The 21,487-nt window shown below is 40.9% G+C and overlaps 2 protein-coding genes across 5 annotated transcripts in view; one reads left to right on the top strand and one right to left on the bottom strand.

Annotated features, from left to right (window-relative positions):
- The window catches only part of SLC2A12 (solute carrier family 2 member 12), a 42,676-nt gene extending 34,255 nt beyond the window's left edge, over window positions 1-8,421 (top strand). Inside the window, exon 5 of one of the 2 annotated variants that reach the window (XM_063151224.1) lies at window positions 4,322-8,421. In XM_063151224.1, coding sequence (XP_063007294.1) covers window positions 4,322-4,334 — 13 coding nt within the window. In that variant the 3' untranslated portion in view covers window positions 4,335-8,421. Of the gene's footprint in view, window positions 1-508 lie in introns of both variants that reach the window. The other variant, XM_063151221.1, reaches the window with a different exon arrangement.
- On the bottom strand, window positions 2,101-16,350 carry TBPL1 (TATA-box binding protein like 1). Of its 3 annotated transcripts, none has more exons than XM_063151226.1 (7): window positions 16,252-16,350; window positions 10,366-10,552; window positions 9,668-9,750; window positions 8,702-8,765; window positions 6,881-6,984; window positions 6,687-6,781; window positions 2,101-3,788 (listed from the first exon to the last, which is right to left on the bottom strand). In XM_063151226.1, the coding sequence occupies exons 2-7, from the start codon at window positions 10,498-10,500 to the stop codon at window positions 3,718-3,720; spliced, it is 552 nt and encodes a 183-aa protein (XP_063007296.1). In that variant the 5' UTR covers window positions 10,501-10,552; window positions 16,252-16,350; the 3' UTR covers window positions 2,101-3,717. The 3 variants fall into 3 exon arrangements, with proteins under 3 accessions (XP_063007296.1, XP_063007297.1, XP_063007295.1); XM_063151227.1 differs by lacking the exon at window positions 16,252-16,350 and adding an exon at window positions 16,104-16,125; XM_063151225.1 differs by lacking the exon at window positions 16,252-16,350 and adding an exon at window positions 15,646-15,800.
- Between the last annotated feature and the right edge of the window lie 5,137 nt (window positions 16,351-21,487).

Genomic DNA, 21,487 nt, shown 5'->3' with positions numbered 1-21,487 from the left:
ACAACGCAGCAAGGGAGCAAATGCCAACTGGTGCTGATGGGGAAGAGGGGCTGTGTGCACACACAGGAGAAAGCATCAGCAGCAAGGCCCGTTCCAAACTGAGGTGGGGACCTACCTATTCAGAGCAGTAGGAAAAGGAGCGATATCCCTGAAAATAAGCATTCACCAGCAGATGCCCTTCATCATCAGAGGTTTTAAAATGTAGTTTTCACAGTTGGAGGCTCCCTTAGAACTAGAAGGACAGGTGGGCACACATTTCAAGGGATCTTTTATTTCCTATTATTCTCTTCAATACTATCCTGCAAGTTTGGTAGTGTGCTTTTTGGCTCTGTTATGAATTGTTACAAAGGCTTCAAACTGCTAGCATGGATCTAGGCAGCACTTCAAAAGAACCTGTGCCCATTTTAATACATTGCAGCTCATTATTAGCTTTCATTTTTGTTCTAAGAGACAGATTTCACACTACGTGACAGTACTAACAAAGCAAAATGTTCCTCTTTCTCCACAGATAAATTTAGGAGACACATATGCTTCATAAAAGCTCCAGATATTCACTGGTAGCACTCAAGAGCTTTGTAATTTGATTCGAAGAGGCAAGCCTAATCTACAACAGCTATTGTAGTTGTAATGGCCAAATCTTCATTCATCAGTTTGGGACTACACTTTGTCCCTCAAAACCTATTACAATTTTGTTCATTGTTCAAATATCTTCTGCTTTTTCCTTTAAAAAATTGTAATAATAATAACTAGTGTTCCCTAATGGTGGTTTGTTCATTGCTCTTTGACTATGCACAAAATCCTTATTTATGTCAGGAGTGCCAAGGTCCACATTATTTGATGCAAACTGGAAAACTTAGGTGTAGCAAGCTTTGCTACACATAGCATGCTAGATTGAATTCCCTGACTGTTGAACTCAACCTCATAATTTCATGGTTATAAGCCCTCTAAGAAGCTCAAGAAGTGGGCCCATGCAAATCTCATGTGGTTTAGCAAGGGGTTTAACAAGGTGCTGCACCTGGGTCCAGGCAACCCCTGGGATCAGCACAGGCTGGGAATGAACAGACCGGGAGCAGCCCTGCCCAGAGGGACTTGGGGGGCTCTGGTGGGTGAGAGGCTGGACATGACCCAGCAATGTGCACTTGGATCCCAGAGAGCCAATTGTATCCTGGGCTGCATCCAAAGCAGTGTGGGCAGCAGGGCCAGGGAGGGGATTCTGTGCCTCTGACCTGCTGAGAGCCCACCTGCAGTGCTGCATCCCGCTCTGGGGTCCCAGCACAGGAAGGACATGGACCTGCTGGAATGAGTCCAGAGGAGGCCACCAAGATGATGAGAGATAGAATATAGGTCCTATGAGAAAAGGCTGAGAGAATTGGAATTGTTCATCTGGAAAAGAGAAGACCTAACTGGAACTTGCCACTACCCAAAGGTAACCTCTAAGAAAGATGGAGAGGGACTTTTTACAAGGCCATGTGGTGACAGGACAAGGAGGAGCAGCTTTAAACCAAAAGAGGGTAAGTTTACATTAGGTATTTACATTCTTTACTGTGAGGATGGTGAGGCACTGGAACAGATTGCCCAGAGTTGTGGATGCCCCATTCTTGGATGTGTTCAAGGCCAGGTTGGATGGGGCTTTGAGCAACCTGGTCTAGTGGAAGGAGTCCCTGCCCCATGGCAGGGGGCTGGAACAAGATGATCTTGAAGGTGCCTTCTAACCCAAAGTATTCTCTGACACCTACAGAGAGTTCCAAAAGGCCTTTATGAACATACTACTTACAATTTATGGCAAAGTTAGGTTTCTTTTTGCTCTGAGGGGATTTGGTGAAGCATCTCCCATACTACTCCTTCCTTTACATACTTTCTGCAAGAAGTCACTATGGACAGCCCCAAGTTCTACATCACCCCATCAGGCAGATGAAATCCGTCATGCCAGGCATTTGCTTCCTCCAGCTGTTCTTCCACCTTTTCTTCCGAAGCTGTGATTTCTGGTACAGTAACAGCTCAGTTTACTATTTTTAGCACCCCCTAGGATGGAACATTACCTGCAGCATGCAAGAGCAGTGTTACATTTCTCTTCGGTGAGATAGGGAAAAAAGACATAAGTACATTTATACATATTTATTGTATCTTTTTAAAAGTAGCATTTGCAGTTACTTTTAAGCATTCACCTCTCTTCTGCTTAAAATGTGCACTTACTGAGAGAAACATCTACTGGCTTTCAAGTCCAAGATTAATACTAATAATAATACATGCCAGAATCAAGCTTCACTGCTTGTTGGCAGCTCCTGTCATCAAAACAGTATACAGTAAGAAGAGTGTAGAAAAGGTCTGTGTTAATCATTCAGCAATAGGCTGGGGCTGGATTAGAGTGACCACAACATCTTCTCCAGTTGAAGCACAACAATTTTCCTGAAGTTCACATTTAAAATTTTTCTTTTGCATTGAGTAGGTGGACAAGGCAGTTGTTTTTTCTACAGTAGCTTCATAAGTTGATAACGTAATTAAGCTATCAGACAGCGTCCAAGGGCGGGCCACAAGGATGGTGAAGGGTCTGGAGGGGAAGCTTTATGAGGGGCTGAGGTCACTTGGTTTGTTCAGCTTGGAGAAGAGGAGACTGAGGAGAGACCTCATTGTGGTCTTCAGCATCCTCACGAGGGGAAGCAGAAGGGCAGGTACCGATCTCTTCGCTCTCGTGCCAGTGAGAGGACTTGAGGAAACAGCGTGAAGCTGAGTCAGAGGAGGGTATCAGGAAAAAGTTTTTCACCCAGAGGGTGGTTGGGCACTGGAACAGGCTCCCCAGGGAAGTGGTGACAGCACCAGCCTGACAGAGTTCAAGAAGCATTTGGACACTGCTCTCAGGCACAGGGTGTGACTCTTGGGGTGTCATGCACAGGGCCAGGAGTTGGACTCGGTGATCCTGATGGCTCCCTTCCAACTCAGCATATTCTGTGGTTCATCTACAGGAAAACACTTGCTGTAGACCTTTATATTTAGAAATGTCTTCTCTTCATGTAACAACAAGAAAATATTTAAAGTCTGGCATGTAGTTAAGAGAACTGGGAACAAACCAAATTTCATCCTCAGATAAACATACGTCACTACTATAGATTTCAATCTAGCCCAAGCACAAAGTTTTACACATACTACAAACAGAAACAGAAGGTATCAGCAAAAGACTATTCTTACATTGTTTCAAATTAATTTGCAACTATACAATTTTAATTGTAACATAAAAAGAGAAGGAATATAACAGAACAGGTATGAAGAGAAATATTTTCCAAACTTTTATTTGTGCACATTCATCAGGTGAAAAAGATAACTTTTACAGCTTCTTTGGTGCCCAATATTCAGCATACAAAAATGTAAAAGACTATTCACAAATAAAACACAAGCTCAAGCTAAAAAAAAAATGTCTTAAAGGTAGTGCACATCGTGACAGCTTTGCTTATGAATACACAGAAATTACTGCAAAAATAAATAGAATGTCTTTTTAAAAGCAGCAATTTCATATCTTGTAAACTTTCGTTTTTACAATACAGCACTGTTAAGAGTAAAATCCAAAAGAACTGGAGTCTATACTGTGGCCATGAGCAAGTAAAAGAGTCTGTATTCCTCTGCTATGGTTGGTCCAGTTTTCCTTTTTGCTTTTAGTCCAATGTGCAGCAGTCTTTGAAGGTGCTCGGTTAGGGAACCTAACCATCAAGTGGTGAATTACAAAATTTATTTCCTGCTTTCAAACACGAATGGATAAATCTGTTCCACAGCACTGGCAACAGCCTTTACATTTGGCCCTAAGACACAGTTTAAAAAAAAAAGAAAAAAGGCAGTAGGAAGAGAAAATACAGGGAATCAGAAATTAAAGTAACAACAGTACCTTTAAAAAAACCTTAATATTATTAGCAATCGCAACATCATACCACAGACAATAACAAGTTCTCCCCCATTTCTCCTAACTTAACAGATTTTCTCTGATCGCTTTTCATGTGAAAGTCTTTTCTTGTAAATCTGCAAGATGTTCTACATTTGTCAATGGATAATTACAATTAAATAATACTGTCATTTAATTTCATAACAACTTGGCTGATTTTCAATTTACTGGCTTAAACAGCCCAGAGAAGAGGCTGAGTGGCAGAGGTAAATTAGTTCTTTTACTTATGTCAGTCTTCTAAGAATTCGTATTTCTTCAAGCCTAGCCACTCTTCACTCTTGCTTTAAAAACCTACCAACAAGAGCTACTGTTAAATAATGCTGGATTTAACTGAAGTACATTTCAAGCAAGGTTATTATAGGTTTGAAAATTATAAACTATTACTTTCTATCCCAGGTTTTGCAAATAGCTTTATCACTGATCTCACGACAAAACCTGCAAGCCAGGGAATGGTTTTATCATCTCAGGATGAAGCATATGAAGGTTATCTAACATGATCTGTGAGTATCCAGGCAAAGTAAATGAAAAATGACCTAGCAATGCTTGCTAGTAGTACCAGACCACTTTAGCCAATGAAAAACTAAGATTTCAAATAAGTGAGCAGTAACATCATGAAAGATATTAATTCTGAATAGAAGCTTTGTGATGCAGGTAAAGGAGAACAGCAACTTCTCATATGCTTTGATGAGTAGGAATGCAGGGTTTTTGTCACCCCACTTTAGACTTCAAAAGTTTCTTCCAAGTATAGAGAACTGTTCAAAATTACTCCCAAAAACAACAACTTAAGCGTAAGTTACTTAAGTAATTATTGTTTTACATGCTTAGTCAGAAAGCAAATGGACAAGAACAGGATTCTTCCTATATTTTCAAACTGGTTGAGTGAAGCATCCAGATAAAACAAGCCTAGTGAAAGACACCTGTCTTCTGGGTAGATACTGCACCCTCCTTAAATTTGTCTGCTATTAGGAAAGAGAGTTCTCAGGAAAGGAGAAGCCTTCAAATAGTGAGAATATGAGTGGGTAAATAGTTCCAGCAAAAAAAATACTACTCTCTCTAAGGCTGAAGAGGTATAAAAACTGGATCATCATTCTAGGGCATATAAGAGAAGGAAATAACAAACCAAAACAACACAATCCCCATAAACAACCCCTCATTTATCATTTTGGAGTCAAAGAAACAATACTTCTTTTTGTCACTTTCATGAAAGATAGTAAAAATCACATGCTAGTGATTTTTACTATCTTTCATGAAAGTAACAAAATCTTTTTAATTCTTGTCTCAGGAAAAGAACTCACCTGCCTGGGTTTTTTGTAACATTTCTAATTATATATCACAAAATTCTCTGAGGCAGAGGTATTACAAGTACTAGTACTACAGAAACATGAATCTTTAGAGGAAACTTCATCTGAGCACACTTGAGAAAGAGTGTACTATGGCTGAAAAGTAATTTAAATCATTTTTAAAATAAGAAACATAAGACTCAGAACATTTTTTTCCTCTAGAAGAGGCAAAGCAGAAGCCTAGAAAAACAACAGAGGTCTGAGTTAATTTTTCGAACTCACTGCAACAACTAAACTAGAAGGATGCAAAACTTCTATGTTTGTTTACCTTATTTACCTTCCTATTTGAAAGGAAAATTTTCTCAAAATATGGAAGTGATTCTGTAAGCAATGAAGTAATAAGAATCTTATAGAGAAGCCGAATCTCATTAGGAGGCTGACAAGACATGCTGAGAGCTTTTTATTACTGCAGTGATAATGCTCCTTATTTATTTTAAATTTAGTTTCTAGTTTTGGCTAGACCAATTGCACTGTTCCCAACATATACTGCAATCTTGAAGTACTTTTTAGTCCTTCATTTTTAGATTACTGAATCTGATGGAAGTTTGTCTTCATTAGAAAACACTGCTTCCAATATCTTGTGGGAAACATTCTGCATAGACATAGGCATTTGAATTAAGATGTGAAAATAAAAGAAATCCTTACTCAGCTTCTGAACCAGCAGCTGAGCTCTAACAACTGCAAGACATAATTCCTGCAAACGTGATGTTTTTTTTTGTTTTGGATCATTTTAACATGTATTGTCTGAAAAAATGACTTCTTGTACCTGGACACTGGTGGTGGATATCTCACAAGCAAACAGAAAAGAGAATGAAAAATGAAAATGATGAAGAGAGAAGAAAAAATTGCTAGCCTCTCCAAGACCCAGAACAACCATGTCTCGATTACATGGGAAAAATCACTGATTCCTGTGATTCAGTGGTTGTTCTCTTAGCTGAGCTTTAAAAGAAGAGAATACAAGTCTGAAGAACTGTAAATTATTGGTCAGCCTCATTTATGCTATGCTATACAAAGTGCTATACTATCCTGTGAGTTTCCATAAATCTGCAGTTTGGAAATATGTATTTATGAAAGGGATGTTAATGCTAAATGCAGTGTAGTTAACATCTCTACAAATGGAAGAAAAAAGGAAGAAAATTCAAATATTTAAATAAACAATAATTACCTGCATTCTTAAGTGCTACCTTACTTTTGGTTTCATTAAAAAAAATTCAGTCTAACTAATTTTTTGAACCTACCAATAATAATACTTTCTCTACTGGCACTTTCACTCAAAAACAAACAAGGTGCTAGCACAGGGAAACTAAATTCTTTCAACATAATTGTTTGACTGTTTCAAAAATCTTGTTTTCCCAAACCTACTGGCTCTAAAGTTAAATATTCCCAACAAGTTAAATATTTATTTTTTGACATTAAAATACCTGTAACTGTGATACTGCCTGTGGAAAAAATCTGTAAGGTAGCTCTGAGAGATTTTATTCTGTAACACACGGCAGGATGCAGTTCTGGTTCATAACTAGAAAACAAAATGAAAAGTAAAAAAGAGAGATCTAGAACTGAAAAATAAAAGATTAAGAAGTAGTCCAGGACTAAAATTCTTTAAAATCCTACGTACCTTGCATGAGGTCTGTTATTCTTCGTAAATTCTGGCAATCTTATCTCAAAGGGCATGTTGCACACTGCTAAAACATTCACAACTTTAAAATCTGTGAAAATTACCTTTTCAAAAGAGACAGGAAAAAAAGACATTAGAATGTACAGCAAGTCAGATGCATGGGTTGCAAAAAAAAAAAAAAAAAAAAGACAAGGCTACTACTGAGAATATTTTGATGGGTCAAAATTAGAATCTTCAGACTGATGCTTTTCTAATATGCATCTAAAGAGCATTTAATGGACTCAGAACATTTACATTATCTTTCTGTGGTGGAGTAACTGCTGAACTAGATACTTCACACTTGTATCATGGTCACTACAGCAGTATGGTTAGAACAGTTTAAGGATGAGACACAGAAAAAACTCAAACTGATGTACTAAACACCTCCCCACTGAAAATAAACTAAATTTAACAGCTCATGGAACATCAAAGTAAGCAGAGGAAAAGCTTAAATATTATTGCAAACTTCTTTAATGCCTTGTTGCTATATGCCATTTGTATTAAAGCTAAGAATAAGAAAAAAGGTGGCAACTTTTGCTTTAATGTCCAGTGGCGAGTAGAGCAAACTGGTTTTCTATTCTGTAACTTTCTGAAACCCAAACTATTTGAATAACTTTCAAGTTATTCTCTACCACAGACCCTTTAGATGACAACAAAATAGCCAACAGACAACTGCTATACAAAAAACTGCACTGCTGACAGGTCAGTGTTGGCAATGTCACTGGGGAAACTTTTGCTCATTTTCTGAGGTTGCCTAAACATTAAATGGCCATTCTTCTTCAATCTACACTTAGAAATATAGTTGGAAAGATAGTTAGAAAGAAGCAACTTAGCCTTAAATCAACTTAATCTTCAAAATACAAACGGCTCACTTTATGACAAAACTTGGTGTATCCACCCTGGAAGTACTTACTGTGCACCTCACTGACTTAACATTCCATTCCAACTTTAAAGGGTTGGGTTCAAAGTACACATTTGTGACAGTAGGAATGTCACACTTTTGCTGGGGTCTGATGTAGCATTACCAGCACAGGCTGCCACCACTGCCTTTATGTACTATAATCAAAAGTAGTCTTTCCTTGAAAATGACAGCTGCTGTGTCTATTTAATTGTCTGTCCCTAAACTGAATCTGTGTTTAAACAGGACAACAGACTTTCAGGAAGTTTTAGAGCACCAAGTCGTGTAATTTTAAGTGGTTCATGTTGCTGTTTTTCAAACCTTACTATGAAATGCAAGTGATGTTTCTGACTGGCAATGTTAATCCAAACCCAGATAAAAGAGAGTGTTTCCTGTCCTAAGTATTTTATTTGGCATATTTCCAGCTGTGCAACATGACAGTGCAGGAGCACTTTTCTCCCTTCCTCTTTAATTTAAGAAGCTCAAACTTGCCCTTATTCAGATGGGAATGTATCTGCTATTCCATTAGAAATGAGTGAAAATTATGTTCAAATTACAGTAAAGTTTCAGCATTTTCCAAATAAATCTTTTGAGACATTGTAAATTCTATCTAAGACACATCTGTTCATATATTAAACAAATTTTATCGTTCATTATCCAGTGAAGAAGCACCGCTCTGAGCTGCCAAACAAAACTCAAATCCACAAAACAAAACAGCTTCTCTTTAAGCACCATCTGGAAAATGTATTCCTACACAAAAGGGCCATTTGAGTGAAAACACGTTAACTGCTAAATCATTATGCTCCCTCTTCTTTGTTTCTTTCTAAAAAAAAAAAACTACCAGCATTGCTTGAGTCATGCAAGTCCTTTTTCATCAGAATTACCTGAAAACCTAGTTTCTGTAGACTACGAGCTAGTCGTCTGGCACCAAATTTAGCTTCTTCTTCACTATAAAGGAGAAAGAAAAGGATCTAGCATTAGCAGAAATAGAGTATATAGTTGTGCACACACAAACACACCCCACAATAGCTACTCAGATTACAAGATGAACCATTATATAATGTAGCACATCAACTGTGATCTCATGGACAGCCTTCACTTCATCCTACTGTAAGTATTACATTTTAACTAGATAGACATTCCAATGGAGTCCTTCATGCCCTATTTGCAGAGTATCTTGGCACTTGGCTCAAGCCGAAGCGAGAGACATGTTTTAATCACACATGGTTTTAAGTACTCTTAACAGATAAATAAGATCATGGGTAGTCTGGAGTTAACAGCCAGAACAATCCTCTTTAATTTTGGAACAGAGATCATACACAGAAAGTATGCAAATTTACTCTTTTACCTTAACTAATCCTTCCTTTGAAATACAGACATATAGTAAGGGAATTCAGCTCTTAAGAGTTTAGTGAGTGTCAGATGTCTCTGAACTGAGAATCTACTTTTGCTTCTTTTCAGTCCCTCAACATAGTAAAACTTGATTAAATTCAGGTGGGTTTTTAAAAAAAAATAAAGAGATATCCTCAGGAAAGGTCATCCCTTCCCAAGTCTCAACTTCTAGCTAAACACACAGAATTCTTAAAGGCTTCTCAAATCTCCTTAGGATTTTCTTAACAAGGCAGTTTTCCCTGCTGTTCTCCCAAGGCGGCTAAACTGATGTTTAAGATTTCAACACTATCTGACACAAACACTTCACATAGAAAACTTCCTCCCAAATCTAGGACCTACATGTGATGCAGTGTGAGCCAATTTAAGCAGCAGCCAGTACCACCTCTTCTTCATTTATAATGTTGTATTTTAAAATACACTAGGATTTAGAGGTAGGGAAAGAATCTTCATGAACTCACCTTGTGGCTCCTGTGCAAATAACTTTTCCTGAGGACCAAATTGTGGCCGTAATCCTAGGTTTCCTAAGCTTCATTAAAACCTTCTAAAAAAGAAAAGTAGAAAAATTGGAAATTAGCAGCGATTAAATTTCATACCAGAAAAAAAAAACCTGTTACCCAAATCAACTGAAGTTACACTAAAACTCCCTTTAGTTTTGATAGGCTTGAACTGTTCCTTCATCTCTTTCAGTACTTAAAAAGCCTAGCTATTGAGAAGACCAAAATAAGCATGAAATAGCCAATGATTCAGTGTACACAGAATAGATTATATGATAGCATTTTTTACTGAATAAAAAGCTGAAAACTACAAGCACCATGCTGATCTTTTTCTAATTACAATGATTTGACATTGCTGACTCTGTATCAAGATATATTTTCTTGACAGAGCCATCAAATTTTGGGAGGCAAAATGGATCCTGATGTCTAAAAGGTCTCATCACATACCTTGTACCCAATATTCACCTCACCAAGTGCTGTCTCCTGAGACAGCATTTGATAACTCCCATTTCTGTACAAGTAACTAAATACCTACAGCAAGCAAAATAGAGAAAGAAAATTCTGCTTTTCTCTATCCACCATACACAGGTATTAGGCAGAAGAATGTTTAGCTTAAGAAACATTTCTAAAAACAGAAAATTAAGGTATGCTGAATCTCTTACCCCAACATCACGCTTGTATATCACATTTGCTCCCTCTAATGCAATCTTCCTCAAGTTTAAATGACATCTTGTTCTAAAAACACACACTACATTTGTGATTAAAATGTCCAGTGCAACATCACTGTCTGCATCCATTGGGGTGATTTACAACTCAATTTTCCCACCAGCTCACCACGAAGATCACATCCTGAGAAGGAAAAATGATAAAATTAAACATACCAATAGAAAATTGCCTGTTAATGCCATTGTATACATTTGCCCCTTAAAAGAGACAAGAAGCAGAAGACACGACATTCTGACCCATTTAACAATGTGAGGGGAGGGGAAGGTCTGCATCCTTTGTGCTCAAAAATAGGAGGTAACTTGTTCAAAGCCATGTTGCCAGACTTAACAGAAATGAAGTGCATGGACACATATATATAAAAGAGTATTTTCAACTGCCACTTAAATATGTTACAATTTTTACTAAGTATATTAAGACACTGTAAAGATTACTGAAACTTCTTCCATAGCTCCAGTGGATAATCTTTCCTCAGCTCATTTGAGGATGTCATTAGACACCTCAGGAAAATACACTTCTCTGACTGCTGAAGTTGATAATTCTGAACAGTTTGACATTTGTGTTGGAATGGATGAGCCTATGAATAACTTTGAAGTAACACCGGTTACACAAACTGCAGTCTGCAGACAGCCTGCTACCACAGCTTTCCCATCTTCACCCAGCACTCCTGGCCTATCTCTCCCAATAATAGCTCAAAGCAAATTGCACCAAATGTCCTGGTGGCAGCAGCAGCCTGGGCTGACTGTCTGCACTGCCCACAGGAAGGCACTGTACAGGCAGAGTGAGATGGAATGCTCCTGAGGAAAAGCACAGGTAACTGTGAAGGCATGGGATGGCCGCCCAGTGCATGCACTGCAAACCTAAGGCACCCAGGAAGCATCCATGCTCAAAGACAACACTCCTCACACACACACCTTGCTGGGAAAGAGAATCCTAATTCCAGCAGCTGGGCTACCACTCATCCCAGCCCAAGAACACACGACATCTCTTCTAGAACCATACAAAGCCAAGACAGCAAGCATCTCAAATAGATCTCAGGTGAAGAAATGAGAGGGAACAAGAGCAAGATCATTGGTATACAGTGAAAAGGACCTACATAATATTTTAGCAGTATTTCATCCAAAATAAATAAAAAGGAAAGCAAAGAAAAAAACCCCAAAAATCTGTCACATATGTGAAATGCTCCACATGGTCCCTGCCATGGAAGAAGCAGGACACTGTGCATCAAGAACAATAACATACCTAACATGTTGACTGTGATGTATTTATATCACTTTAAATGTTTTGGCCTTATGTTCTATATTAAAAATCTTCAAGATACAACATTAATGTTATTATCAGTATTTTAATCTGAATTTGCCTTCCTAAACATCATGACATAGTCTGTAATGCAGAACTCAAGGTGCACCTTGAACTAGCACTCACTGACAACACAGAAGTAACAAACTACACAGCAGATGTGCACAACGAACTGCGTCAACTGCTCTGGTGGTTCCTGCTTACACTCTGCAGCTTGTTCCCTGCTGAAAGAATTATTCTGTAATTGTTGGCTTGTCCAATATAAGAAAAGGCAAAATGGATGATAATACAGAAAAGAGATGAAGAAACAGCAAGAGGAAAACATAAAAACCAAAGGTTATGTGTGGGGGTGGAGGGAATGCAGGCAAAGAAGAGAACAAACAGTAACTAATTAGTACTCCCAGATCCCTTTATTAATCTTTTTTATTGAACCAAAAATTACATGAATCCTCAAAGTTAGAAATTACTTATCCCATCTGGTTTTGATGGACGACTACAGATTGGGAAAGTAATTTACAGCACCAGATCCAAAGATAGCACATGTGCAGATTTTGAATGGCATGCAGGCAGGGCCAGCACGGAGCTGGAACCCGTGGCATCTTCAGAGCGGCATTTGTTTTCCACCCTGGCTCCAACTCCTGGCTCTTACTGGAACCCAGGAAAGATTGTCAACAAGATACCTCCAATCAGCAGCATCTCCCAATTATCAGCAAGGATTTGCTGGCACACTCAGCCTCCATCTACATTCTGAAAGAACATCAGAGTTGTGCATAACACCACCAAAAGGTTGCTAACATCTAAGCAAACCATAGTATTGTATGATAATGTCCCCATAAAACATGGCTTGTCTTAAAAAGATCCAGGGAGAAAAGTCACATGCTCATTCAGAACAAAGGAGAAAGTGGTTGCAAAGAGAGGAAAATTACAATTTAAAAGGAAAAGATCTATTATTAAGGCAAAAAGGTGGCTGTGGAGCTGTCAGTAAGGATGTTTCCAGCAATTACAATGTATCTTGGTTAGAAGTACAATCTACTTGCATAGATATTAAGATGAGAAAAATTACACAGATTACAGTGGTGTGCCTCCATTTTAATTAGCCATGTTCTGAAAGCTCGAGACAACAGATACTAGGGGAAGGGTTTTTTAATTTCAACTTCTATATATTATGTTAATGATTTTGAACACACCCATTCCTAGTAAGCATACAAATACAATGTTAAAACTCTTCCAAGGCATGGTTTGGAAAGATTGGTAAATCAAAATGTTTCTAGGCTTGGATACTTGTGATCAAGCAGTAAGTAAGCATTAACATATCACAGTCTTTGATTTAAGCATTCATTTTAATGACTCACACCTTACTTACTAAAAGGGAAAAGAAATCTACAGAGAAGATCTGTTACCTTTCTTTCAGAAGCCTTAAATAACTTTAAATTCAGAGGAACCATGAGAACAAAAGCAACTTAAACTTTCCTAAAAAATACAAATACATGGACTACATAAAAAAAAAACAAAACTGAAGAACATATTTGCTAAAAAGGTCTAACAACATCCAAGAAAGAAATATCTTGCTCTTATTACACATATCTCCAGCAAACATGACCAGCTGGAACATTCTGATCCTTCTCTTTCCCAGCTGTCTCTTGTATTCTCTGCTATTCATACACACCACTGTAGCACTGACTGTTATTTCCCAAAACCCGAATTTCTGCATTTCCATTTCTTTTTTGCAAAATGGGGAAAATAGTGTTCCTTACTTATAAGCCTATTTATATCCCATACTTATGCAGTTACACTTGCAGAACAGAGAGGCTGAGTAGAAACCAAACATCAGGTTCTTTCCAGTTCTGGATTTGTAAGTGCTTAAGCTGAGCTCAGCTTAGATTTTGTTGATTAATTTTGCCCTTTGAAGGTTCTCTCATCTGAACTGTAGAATTTTGGCAGTCTAAATCTCATTTCTAAAATTATGTTTTGCCAGCTAATGCTAATTTAATAACAGGCTAAATTTGAAAATAATTTGTCTACATGTACAGCATTTCTTTTAGATTATGTACTTCATTTGACTTTCTCCAACACAAGAAACTAGCTGACTTTGATTTCAAATTGTTTTGCACGAGTTTAACACAATTATCCTGACAGAGGAAACAAGCTGAAATACCTCTCTGCAGAAGTTTGCATTATTTTGTTTTATCAGAGAAATTTTAGAGGATTGTTCTTTCTTTTCAACATAGATTTCAGGGATATATCTGAAAAATTACCTTAAGAGGGAAAAAAAAAAAAAAAGAAGGAAAAAAAAAGCAGCTAGATTAATAATGATAACACATAAATAAAAACAACAACAGAAGCTAATGCAAGGATATTTGACACTGTAATGTATCCTACTCTGAAACTAGAGAAACTGCACAGAATAAGAAATACTTTGGAGGGAGGAATGAACACTCAAGTTCTTAAAGCATTGCCTCTACATCCACTGTTAGAATCACAGACATACTATTTTAGATACTCTATAAACACATGTGAAGACAAAACACCTTGCACGGAAATCTTACAATCTTAAAAAAGTCAGCAGTCTGTCTTCAGAAAGTTCCAAACCAACCACAGCACCATCATCAAAGAAAAAGGAAAGGCACTTGGGATGGGGTATATAAACAAAGTATTATTTTAAGCTCTTGACTACCTTTGATCCAAGAAACTCAGAGCTGTAAAGGTAGATGGGGGATATCTAACAATGGTTATGTTAATGTCAGAACAGTTTAATAAACACCTTTTCCACCATCAGCCTAAGTATAAGCAACTTTTACTGGTTATTTTTAACCTTTCTCCAAAGCAGTTCACAAACTGACCAACTCCACAAAGAATTCCAACAGCCCAGCTGAAGGGACATTGGTCACTACTGTGTCAGTAGACATTTGTCAAACTCATGCCTGGAAGGCATCTTTGAAGAAGCTAACATGAACCTCCACAGGAGATTTCCATGAGAATGGAGAATAAATAAAGTCTGCCAGGAATGGAGAGAGATGATTACATCCTTCCACTGAGGATGTACTTTTAAAGATTTGTGTTCAGCCCCTCAGGAAACAGGTCCATATGGAATGCTGGAGGTGACACAACTCTGAAATCGGCTGGAATTCTTAGGCACACTAAGATCACAATGGCTGGTGAATGACTCCCTGAAAACAAGAGCAACATAGTTACTATTGTCTGTGCAGAACATCCTCTGCTCCAAACAACTTTCTTAGCTCCAGCCACTGAGCTAGTGGTGCATGCTTTTACTTTCTGCTACAATGGCAAGTTAAAATGTGCCTAAAGCAAAAGGCCATCTTGAAGCTACTGTTCTCAACTTTCAGGATCTGCAGAGTCATGACTATTTATATTTTGAAGGAGAAAATTTTCAAATATGTGCAAAGCCAGTATCTAAGCAAGGATTTGTTCAATTAGATCCATGCACAGAGTGATAATACCAGCTATATCAAAAGCAAGTAGGACATCAATCCTGCTCTCGGATAAGCCCACTACATTTCCGTAGGGTTGTCCAACAGAAATCCATTTGCAAGAATAAAACCAAAGAGTATATAGAGCAAGGCAAGAAAGAATATTTTAAATATCTCATTACACGCCATTTTCCTCAAATCTTTCTCTCATCAAAAGGTCCATTCAAACCAAAATGCATTTGAACTCAAGTTTGTGCCATCTTTCCCTTAAAACATCCAGGCGTACTTGACTGCTAAGCATCAAGAAGAATCCTTTTGGTCTTTATAGTATGTGGAAAATCATCCTAAGTACGACAAAAGTCCGAACCAACAAGTTCGGTGGCCCTTCCAACACGATTAAACGTCGTAAGAAAAGTAAAAATGTTTAGCAGTAACAAAATATTTTAAGGCAACGGGTAAGCCTCTCACCCCCTCCCAGTCAAACATTTTTACCATTTGCGCGTCCCAGCTGAAGAAGCACGAGTACCCTTCCTATTCCCGCTGCTGCGAATCCCACTCAAAGCCCTACATGCGCCAGCGTCACAACGCTCTGGTCAACAACTATTCCTTCTCCCCCGTCAACCCCAGCCCGAAACTTCTGCGGCCAGCACGGCACAAACAAAGCGCAGGCAACAGGGCGGCCTGGCCGCGCCGAGCTCCGCCGCTCGGCAGCGCCGGCTGTGCGGGCATCGGCCGCCGCAGGGCACGGGGCCGCCACAAAGCCCTCGGGGCCGGGCGGGCCGGCCGGGAACGGGCCGTTCCCCCGCAGGATGCCCTGCCCCTTCCTCCTCTCCCTGCCCCGGCGGCCCCGGCCACGCACGCCCCGCTGCCCCGGGCGCGATCGGCACCGCGGCGGGAGGCACCGGCAGGGCCGCGGCGAGGCGGGGGAGGCCCCGCGCCGCCTCCCTCACCTCGGCCGGGCAGGGGCGGCGGCGGAGAGGGACGGGACGCGGGGCTCAACGGCGGCGGCGGCGGCTGCGGCCGGGCCCGCGGACCCGAGACGGCGGCGAGGGGGAGGAGGAGGAGGAGCGCGGCCCGTCGGCGGGCGGCGGCCGTTACCGTGCGGGCGGGCGGCGGTCGGGGCGGGGCGGGGCAGGGCAGGGCGCAGCGCGGTGCCGGTCAGTGGGTGCCGGTCGCCCGGCGGCGTTCCGGGTGCTGGGCCGACTCCCCGCGACAATAAACATCCCCCAGCGCCGCGGGCATAGACGCGGCGCGGCTAGAGCGGCCGCCGGAAGTGGCGGCGGCGGGAGGGAGGGAGGGAGGAGGGGACGGAGGGGGCCGCGCTTGCAGCGCTTCCGCTGTCGTCCGCCGCCCCCGGAGCCGCCGTGCGCCCCGGGACGGGCCCGCCGTGCGCGCTCCGCGCGGAACCGCAGAGCGGGACACGACTGACGGGACCACAGCGGGTCTTCTGGTCCGAACTCCCTGCTCAAGCAGGATCGTCCAGAGCGCATGGCACAGAATTGGGTCCGCACGGTTCTTGAGTATCTCCAGCGAGGGAGACTCCACAACGTCTCTGGACAATCTGTTCCAGTGCGCGATCAGCCGCACAGTAAAGAAGTTCTTCCTCATGTTCAGCTGGAACTTCCTGTGCATCACTTTCTGCCATTGTCTCGTGTCCTAAAGCTTGCAGAACTGATAACAGAACTGAAAACTTCGGCTCGGCCAGTCCGAGGCAGCGCCTTTGCCGGCGGAGCCGCCGGAGAGCAGATGCACATTCCAGCTCACACGCTGTGAGCACTCGTGGCACGCACCCGGCCTTTCTGTGGGGCGCTGGCATTGGCACCCTTCAGCTTGCTGCAGCCCCCTTGCTCTCTGGCCTGGCCGCTGCACACGCACTCCGAGCGGTCAGCCCTGCTCTGACAGGAGCCAGCAGGCAGCAGGGCTCCTGCAACAGCCCGCTGCCAGTGTTGCTGCTCCACACGTGCATGCAGCACTGCAGCAGCGCTCTGGTCACTGCGTGGGGCACGCTTAGAGGGCAGGCAGAATGGGACATGCGGACACAGTGTGGGTGCCTGCATGGCACTGGTTCTCCACGTGCGGGATGGTCCTCTAAATCTGTCACTGAGCTGTCTGTAGGGAGTAGAGCGTGTCATGAACTACCTTTCAGCTACACTTATATTTTCTCCTGGAAAAGCTGTTGTGCTTCACATGGGAGCCCAGGAATGTGCCTGCCATGTGGCCCATTAAGGACTCACCACCCAGACTGAATGAAACAGATGTCAAGCTGACTTTCAAATTTAGAAAGAATATTGGTCTCTATAGGAAAATTATATAATTGTATATTTATATGGGTGTACTGCAGAGTATTCACTAAATTGGAAATTTTCTGAAACTGAGGTTCTGTAATTATGTACTTTGGTTATGTGATGCGGTAGCAAAATAGCTTTAATTAGGATAGAAGGAAATTTATGTATGAAATTTAAATTTTGAATTCTTTAGAGTTGGCGTGTTTTCTTCTGCTAGATTCAGTTTAATCCTTGAAATGCATGACTAGGTTCGCTTGCCAAAAATAAGTCTTTCAAATTCTCTCTTCAAATGAGCTGTGAGGACCTGGTTTGGCTCTCGTGTTCCCAGGCTGGTCGCACTCCGGCGTGGGACAGCGCTGCCACCCTGTGGCTTCCCACAGACACGGATCCCCCGCCTGCGGTGAACACAGGCAAGCGAGGCCTGGTTTTGGGAACCAGGGCTCTGAATTTACCATAGTTCAGTAACTCTGCACGGTATCTCCAGAATTTTTAGAGAGTGCCTTAAGGCTGGTTTTGTTCTTTATGGGCTTCAGGCTCTGAGTCATTGCAATTACACAGCCAAAGTGGGGTAGAGTGCTGTGATGTCTTCATTCTGACAGTTCTTGCAGGTTCTGGATGGCTGTATCACAACAGATGCTGATTTATTTTTTTCTGAATAGCTGATCACATCGGCAAGTTCTGAAGAAAATCTTTATAAGCCCTTATTTTGCTTGAATTTTGATTAAGCATATGTTTTTTTCAGCATAACCTTAAAGGTCTACAGAAATTCAAAACAAAGTGTCTGCAAGCGCACACTACCACTGTCTGTCTCCACATGCTTGCTCTCTTCAGGGTATAACTTTTTCTAGCACGTATTCCTCAGAATAGTGCAGTCGTTCCTGGATGTTAGGAATATTATTTTTGCTGATGAAGAGATGAACCCTCATCATTTAATAGTTTTGACTGCTTTGTCAGCCTGAGCTTTTCCTGTTTAGACTAGGACATGTTTTGAAGATTGCATCTTTAGATATATATTTGGAAAATGTGCAAATATAAGCAAGTAGCTATGATCACATAAACGTGGAATGCAAATAAAGGTGATTTGGCACCTACCTAATTTGACTTTTTAGTCAAGTTTATCAGTTGTGCTGCAATTTTATTCTATACCTATATAGTTTACAAAACTGGTTGTCCTCTCCTTGCCTTCTCCTCTTCCTGGTCTCCATTCCTCCATGCAACTCTAACTTGGCTGCATGGCTTCCTCCACTAGCATGACTGAGATGCCAAGGATCTGGATCTTCATGAGGCTCTAACTTACCAGAAGCTGTATGACATCAGACAGAGAAGGCACAGAGGCCATTTCTGATACTGTCACTTCCTTACTACATGATTTCATTCCCCTATGCCTTTATTTTGCAATCCCTTGTTTGGGAAATAAAGAGGAGATGGAGATGTGGGGAGAGTGTTTTCCTGTGCTTGGACATTCTGCAGCATGGAATCGTGGGCTGCTTGGGACTATCAGTAAGCATGCAGTAAAAACAAGGTAACTGAACTTCAGGACACTGCACATGTTTTTTGTTCAGTAATTACAGCAGTGAGACTGAATGAAGATGCAATTTCATTATGTTGTTATTCAGCTGTAGCTTCAGGTTTCTGTAAAAGGAAATCACTCTTCAGACTGAAGCAAATGCTTTGTTATCTGAATTTTTCTGTTTTTACAGGATTAACTTTCAATCAGATAAGATCCTGTGCAAGGTAGACTATGGGAAAGTGTAGGGAGGAGAGAAGAAAGCTGGATGGCTCCCTGAGGCAGCCCTAGAGAGTTTCATGCAGCTGTGTTGGAAATACTGTGGTGTCTGAGTGGAAGACTGCATTAAAGTATCCGTGTTTGAAGAGGAAGTAACCAGGAGCAACCAGTGTCGTGGATGTTCCGTGGAAATGACTTTGTGTGAAATGGTCCTCAGCTGCCAGCATAATGCTGCAGGTTAACTATGAGACATCTCCCAGGCTGGCAGCCATCAGGGAATGAGCAAGAAGTCAGTCAGGGAGGGAATCCTTTGCTCCAGGGCTTAGTTAATCAAGTGAAACAGTAAACTCAGCTGTGACTTCTCATACTCTCTGATGATGTACAGTATGATGATAATTCATGCCAGTTCTGTTGAACAGCTATCTCCCTGCTGTAAGTGACACTTATACCAGCTCTACAATATTCAAATATTGTTTAATTTTACAATATGTATTATTTTATATGTTTGTTTATAGAAGAGATAAATATAGTTACTATATAGTATGTAAATATTTATGTCACATTTTTATATAGTGTATATATATATTGCATAGTGAATATATCTGTATATTGCATAATTACATATTGCTAGGTATGCTTTTAAATATAAAATAAGCATATTAAGAAAATGGCAGTAAAGTGCCTCAATATAAAAGTCAAACTTTCAGAATGAGACTTCTCTTTAGTAAACTTTGCAATAATTTAAAGCATATCTGTAGTTTCAGCCTCTGTGACTGAGTGGTATTTACAGATTATGCATGCTGACTTCTGTTGGCAGTAAGAGAGAAGCATGGCCAAAGCAGAATCAGAAGACTGAGTGTGAGGGAAATGAGGAAGAAAATTGTGTGGGAAGATAGTAACATTGGTTCCTCAGCAGCCTCCCTGCAGTGCTGTGTCTGTCTGTAGCCAAACTGAGGGTGCTGGCCTCTGCTCCCCCTGTCCAGCTTGCTTCCTACCCCAGCAGAATGGTGTTAAGCATGTGCAGACAGCACCTACTGCTGTCTGAATTCTTCCCATGGATTTAAGTAAAGGAATATCTCAATTCCAGATCTTGGAATGAGGTTAACTTGATACTAATTGGGAATGGTGAGAAAGAGATACTATGAGGGCATATATTCAAATGTTGATGTCAGACAACTCCCAACTCAGGTAGAAAAGGTACTGCAGTTAGGTAACAAATGAACAGAAGTTTTCAATATCTTAATTTAGGGTATAATGTTGTTTAAATCTCATGTTATGTTTGTTCTTGAACTTGGCCTCTAGTGACCTTTAGTCTTCATATATATATTAGTTTTGAGATACAAATAGCAAAGAGGGTCCCCACAAATAATTTTTGGCCCATAAAAGAAGAAAGCAGTTTGATCTAGAAAACAAGTGAGAAGAGCATGAGACTGAGGTGAGACAAAGGCATCAAGTATCTCAATTACTGTAGTTTCTAAGGCTGCAGTGACACTGATAAATAAAACAAGGCTGAGGCTTATCTTTCTTTGTGCTTGGGTTTTAGCAAGGTCCTTGCTATACCTTTGGCCTGTCTGACTTTTTCCCAGAAAGTATCCAAGCATGGTATTAGGGTAGCATATGCCAGAGACTGTTCTTAACCTTTGGTGAGTAGAATAAAACTCAGGTCTGGATGAATGCGTCCCCAGGCACAGCACTGACTGTTGGAGGCAGAGCATGGTCCATTGCCTGGTTTATCTATTCTAGTAAGTGATATAGATATAGATATCCAGCCTGAGAAGTTCATTCCCCACACCTTACTGATTCCTGTCTTTGTACTGAGTTCAAAGTGCAAACATTCCTGCTGATTTCAGTGTGCCTAGGAGAACAGCCCACAGGTTTGTGCACCGGAAAAGCTGGTGCAAGTCTATTCCAAACTTCAGTGTGAGCCTTCAGCCAGTCATTTGTCATCTCTTTTTCTTCCCATCTCTGTAACGATAGCAGCAGCCTCCTGTAGAAAATCATTTGGTCATAAGGGGACAGCCAAATGTTGCAAGATGACTCTTGTCTTCTGTGTACTTTGTGTATGCACTCTGAGATGCCAGGAGTGTAAAAGTCCCTATGTAAGAAAAAAACATGTTATCAGCGAGGAAGAACTGTTCCCATTCTGGTCACCTCAGCCATCAAAAAGCATCACAGGAAACAGGATGCTGCAGCAAGAGGCCGTGCTGACACTTCGATTGCTTGTCCCACACCATGGTCTTTGCCTCTTCCCTGACAGGGGAGGGAAGCGCTGCTGCAGCAGCCTGGGAAACCATCCAGGGACAGTTATCTGTGTGAGCACATC

This window comes from Melospiza melodia, chromosome 3 (assembly GCF_035770615.1).
Source record: "Melospiza melodia melodia isolate bMelMel2 chromosome 3, bMelMel2.pri, whole genome shotgun sequence".
In the NCBI taxonomy this organism is placed as follows: Eukaryota; Metazoa; Chordata; class Aves; order Passeriformes; family Passerellidae; genus Melospiza; species Melospiza melodia.
Note: the sequence above shows the minus strand (reverse complement) of the source record. Positions and strands in the feature narration are given on the sequence as shown.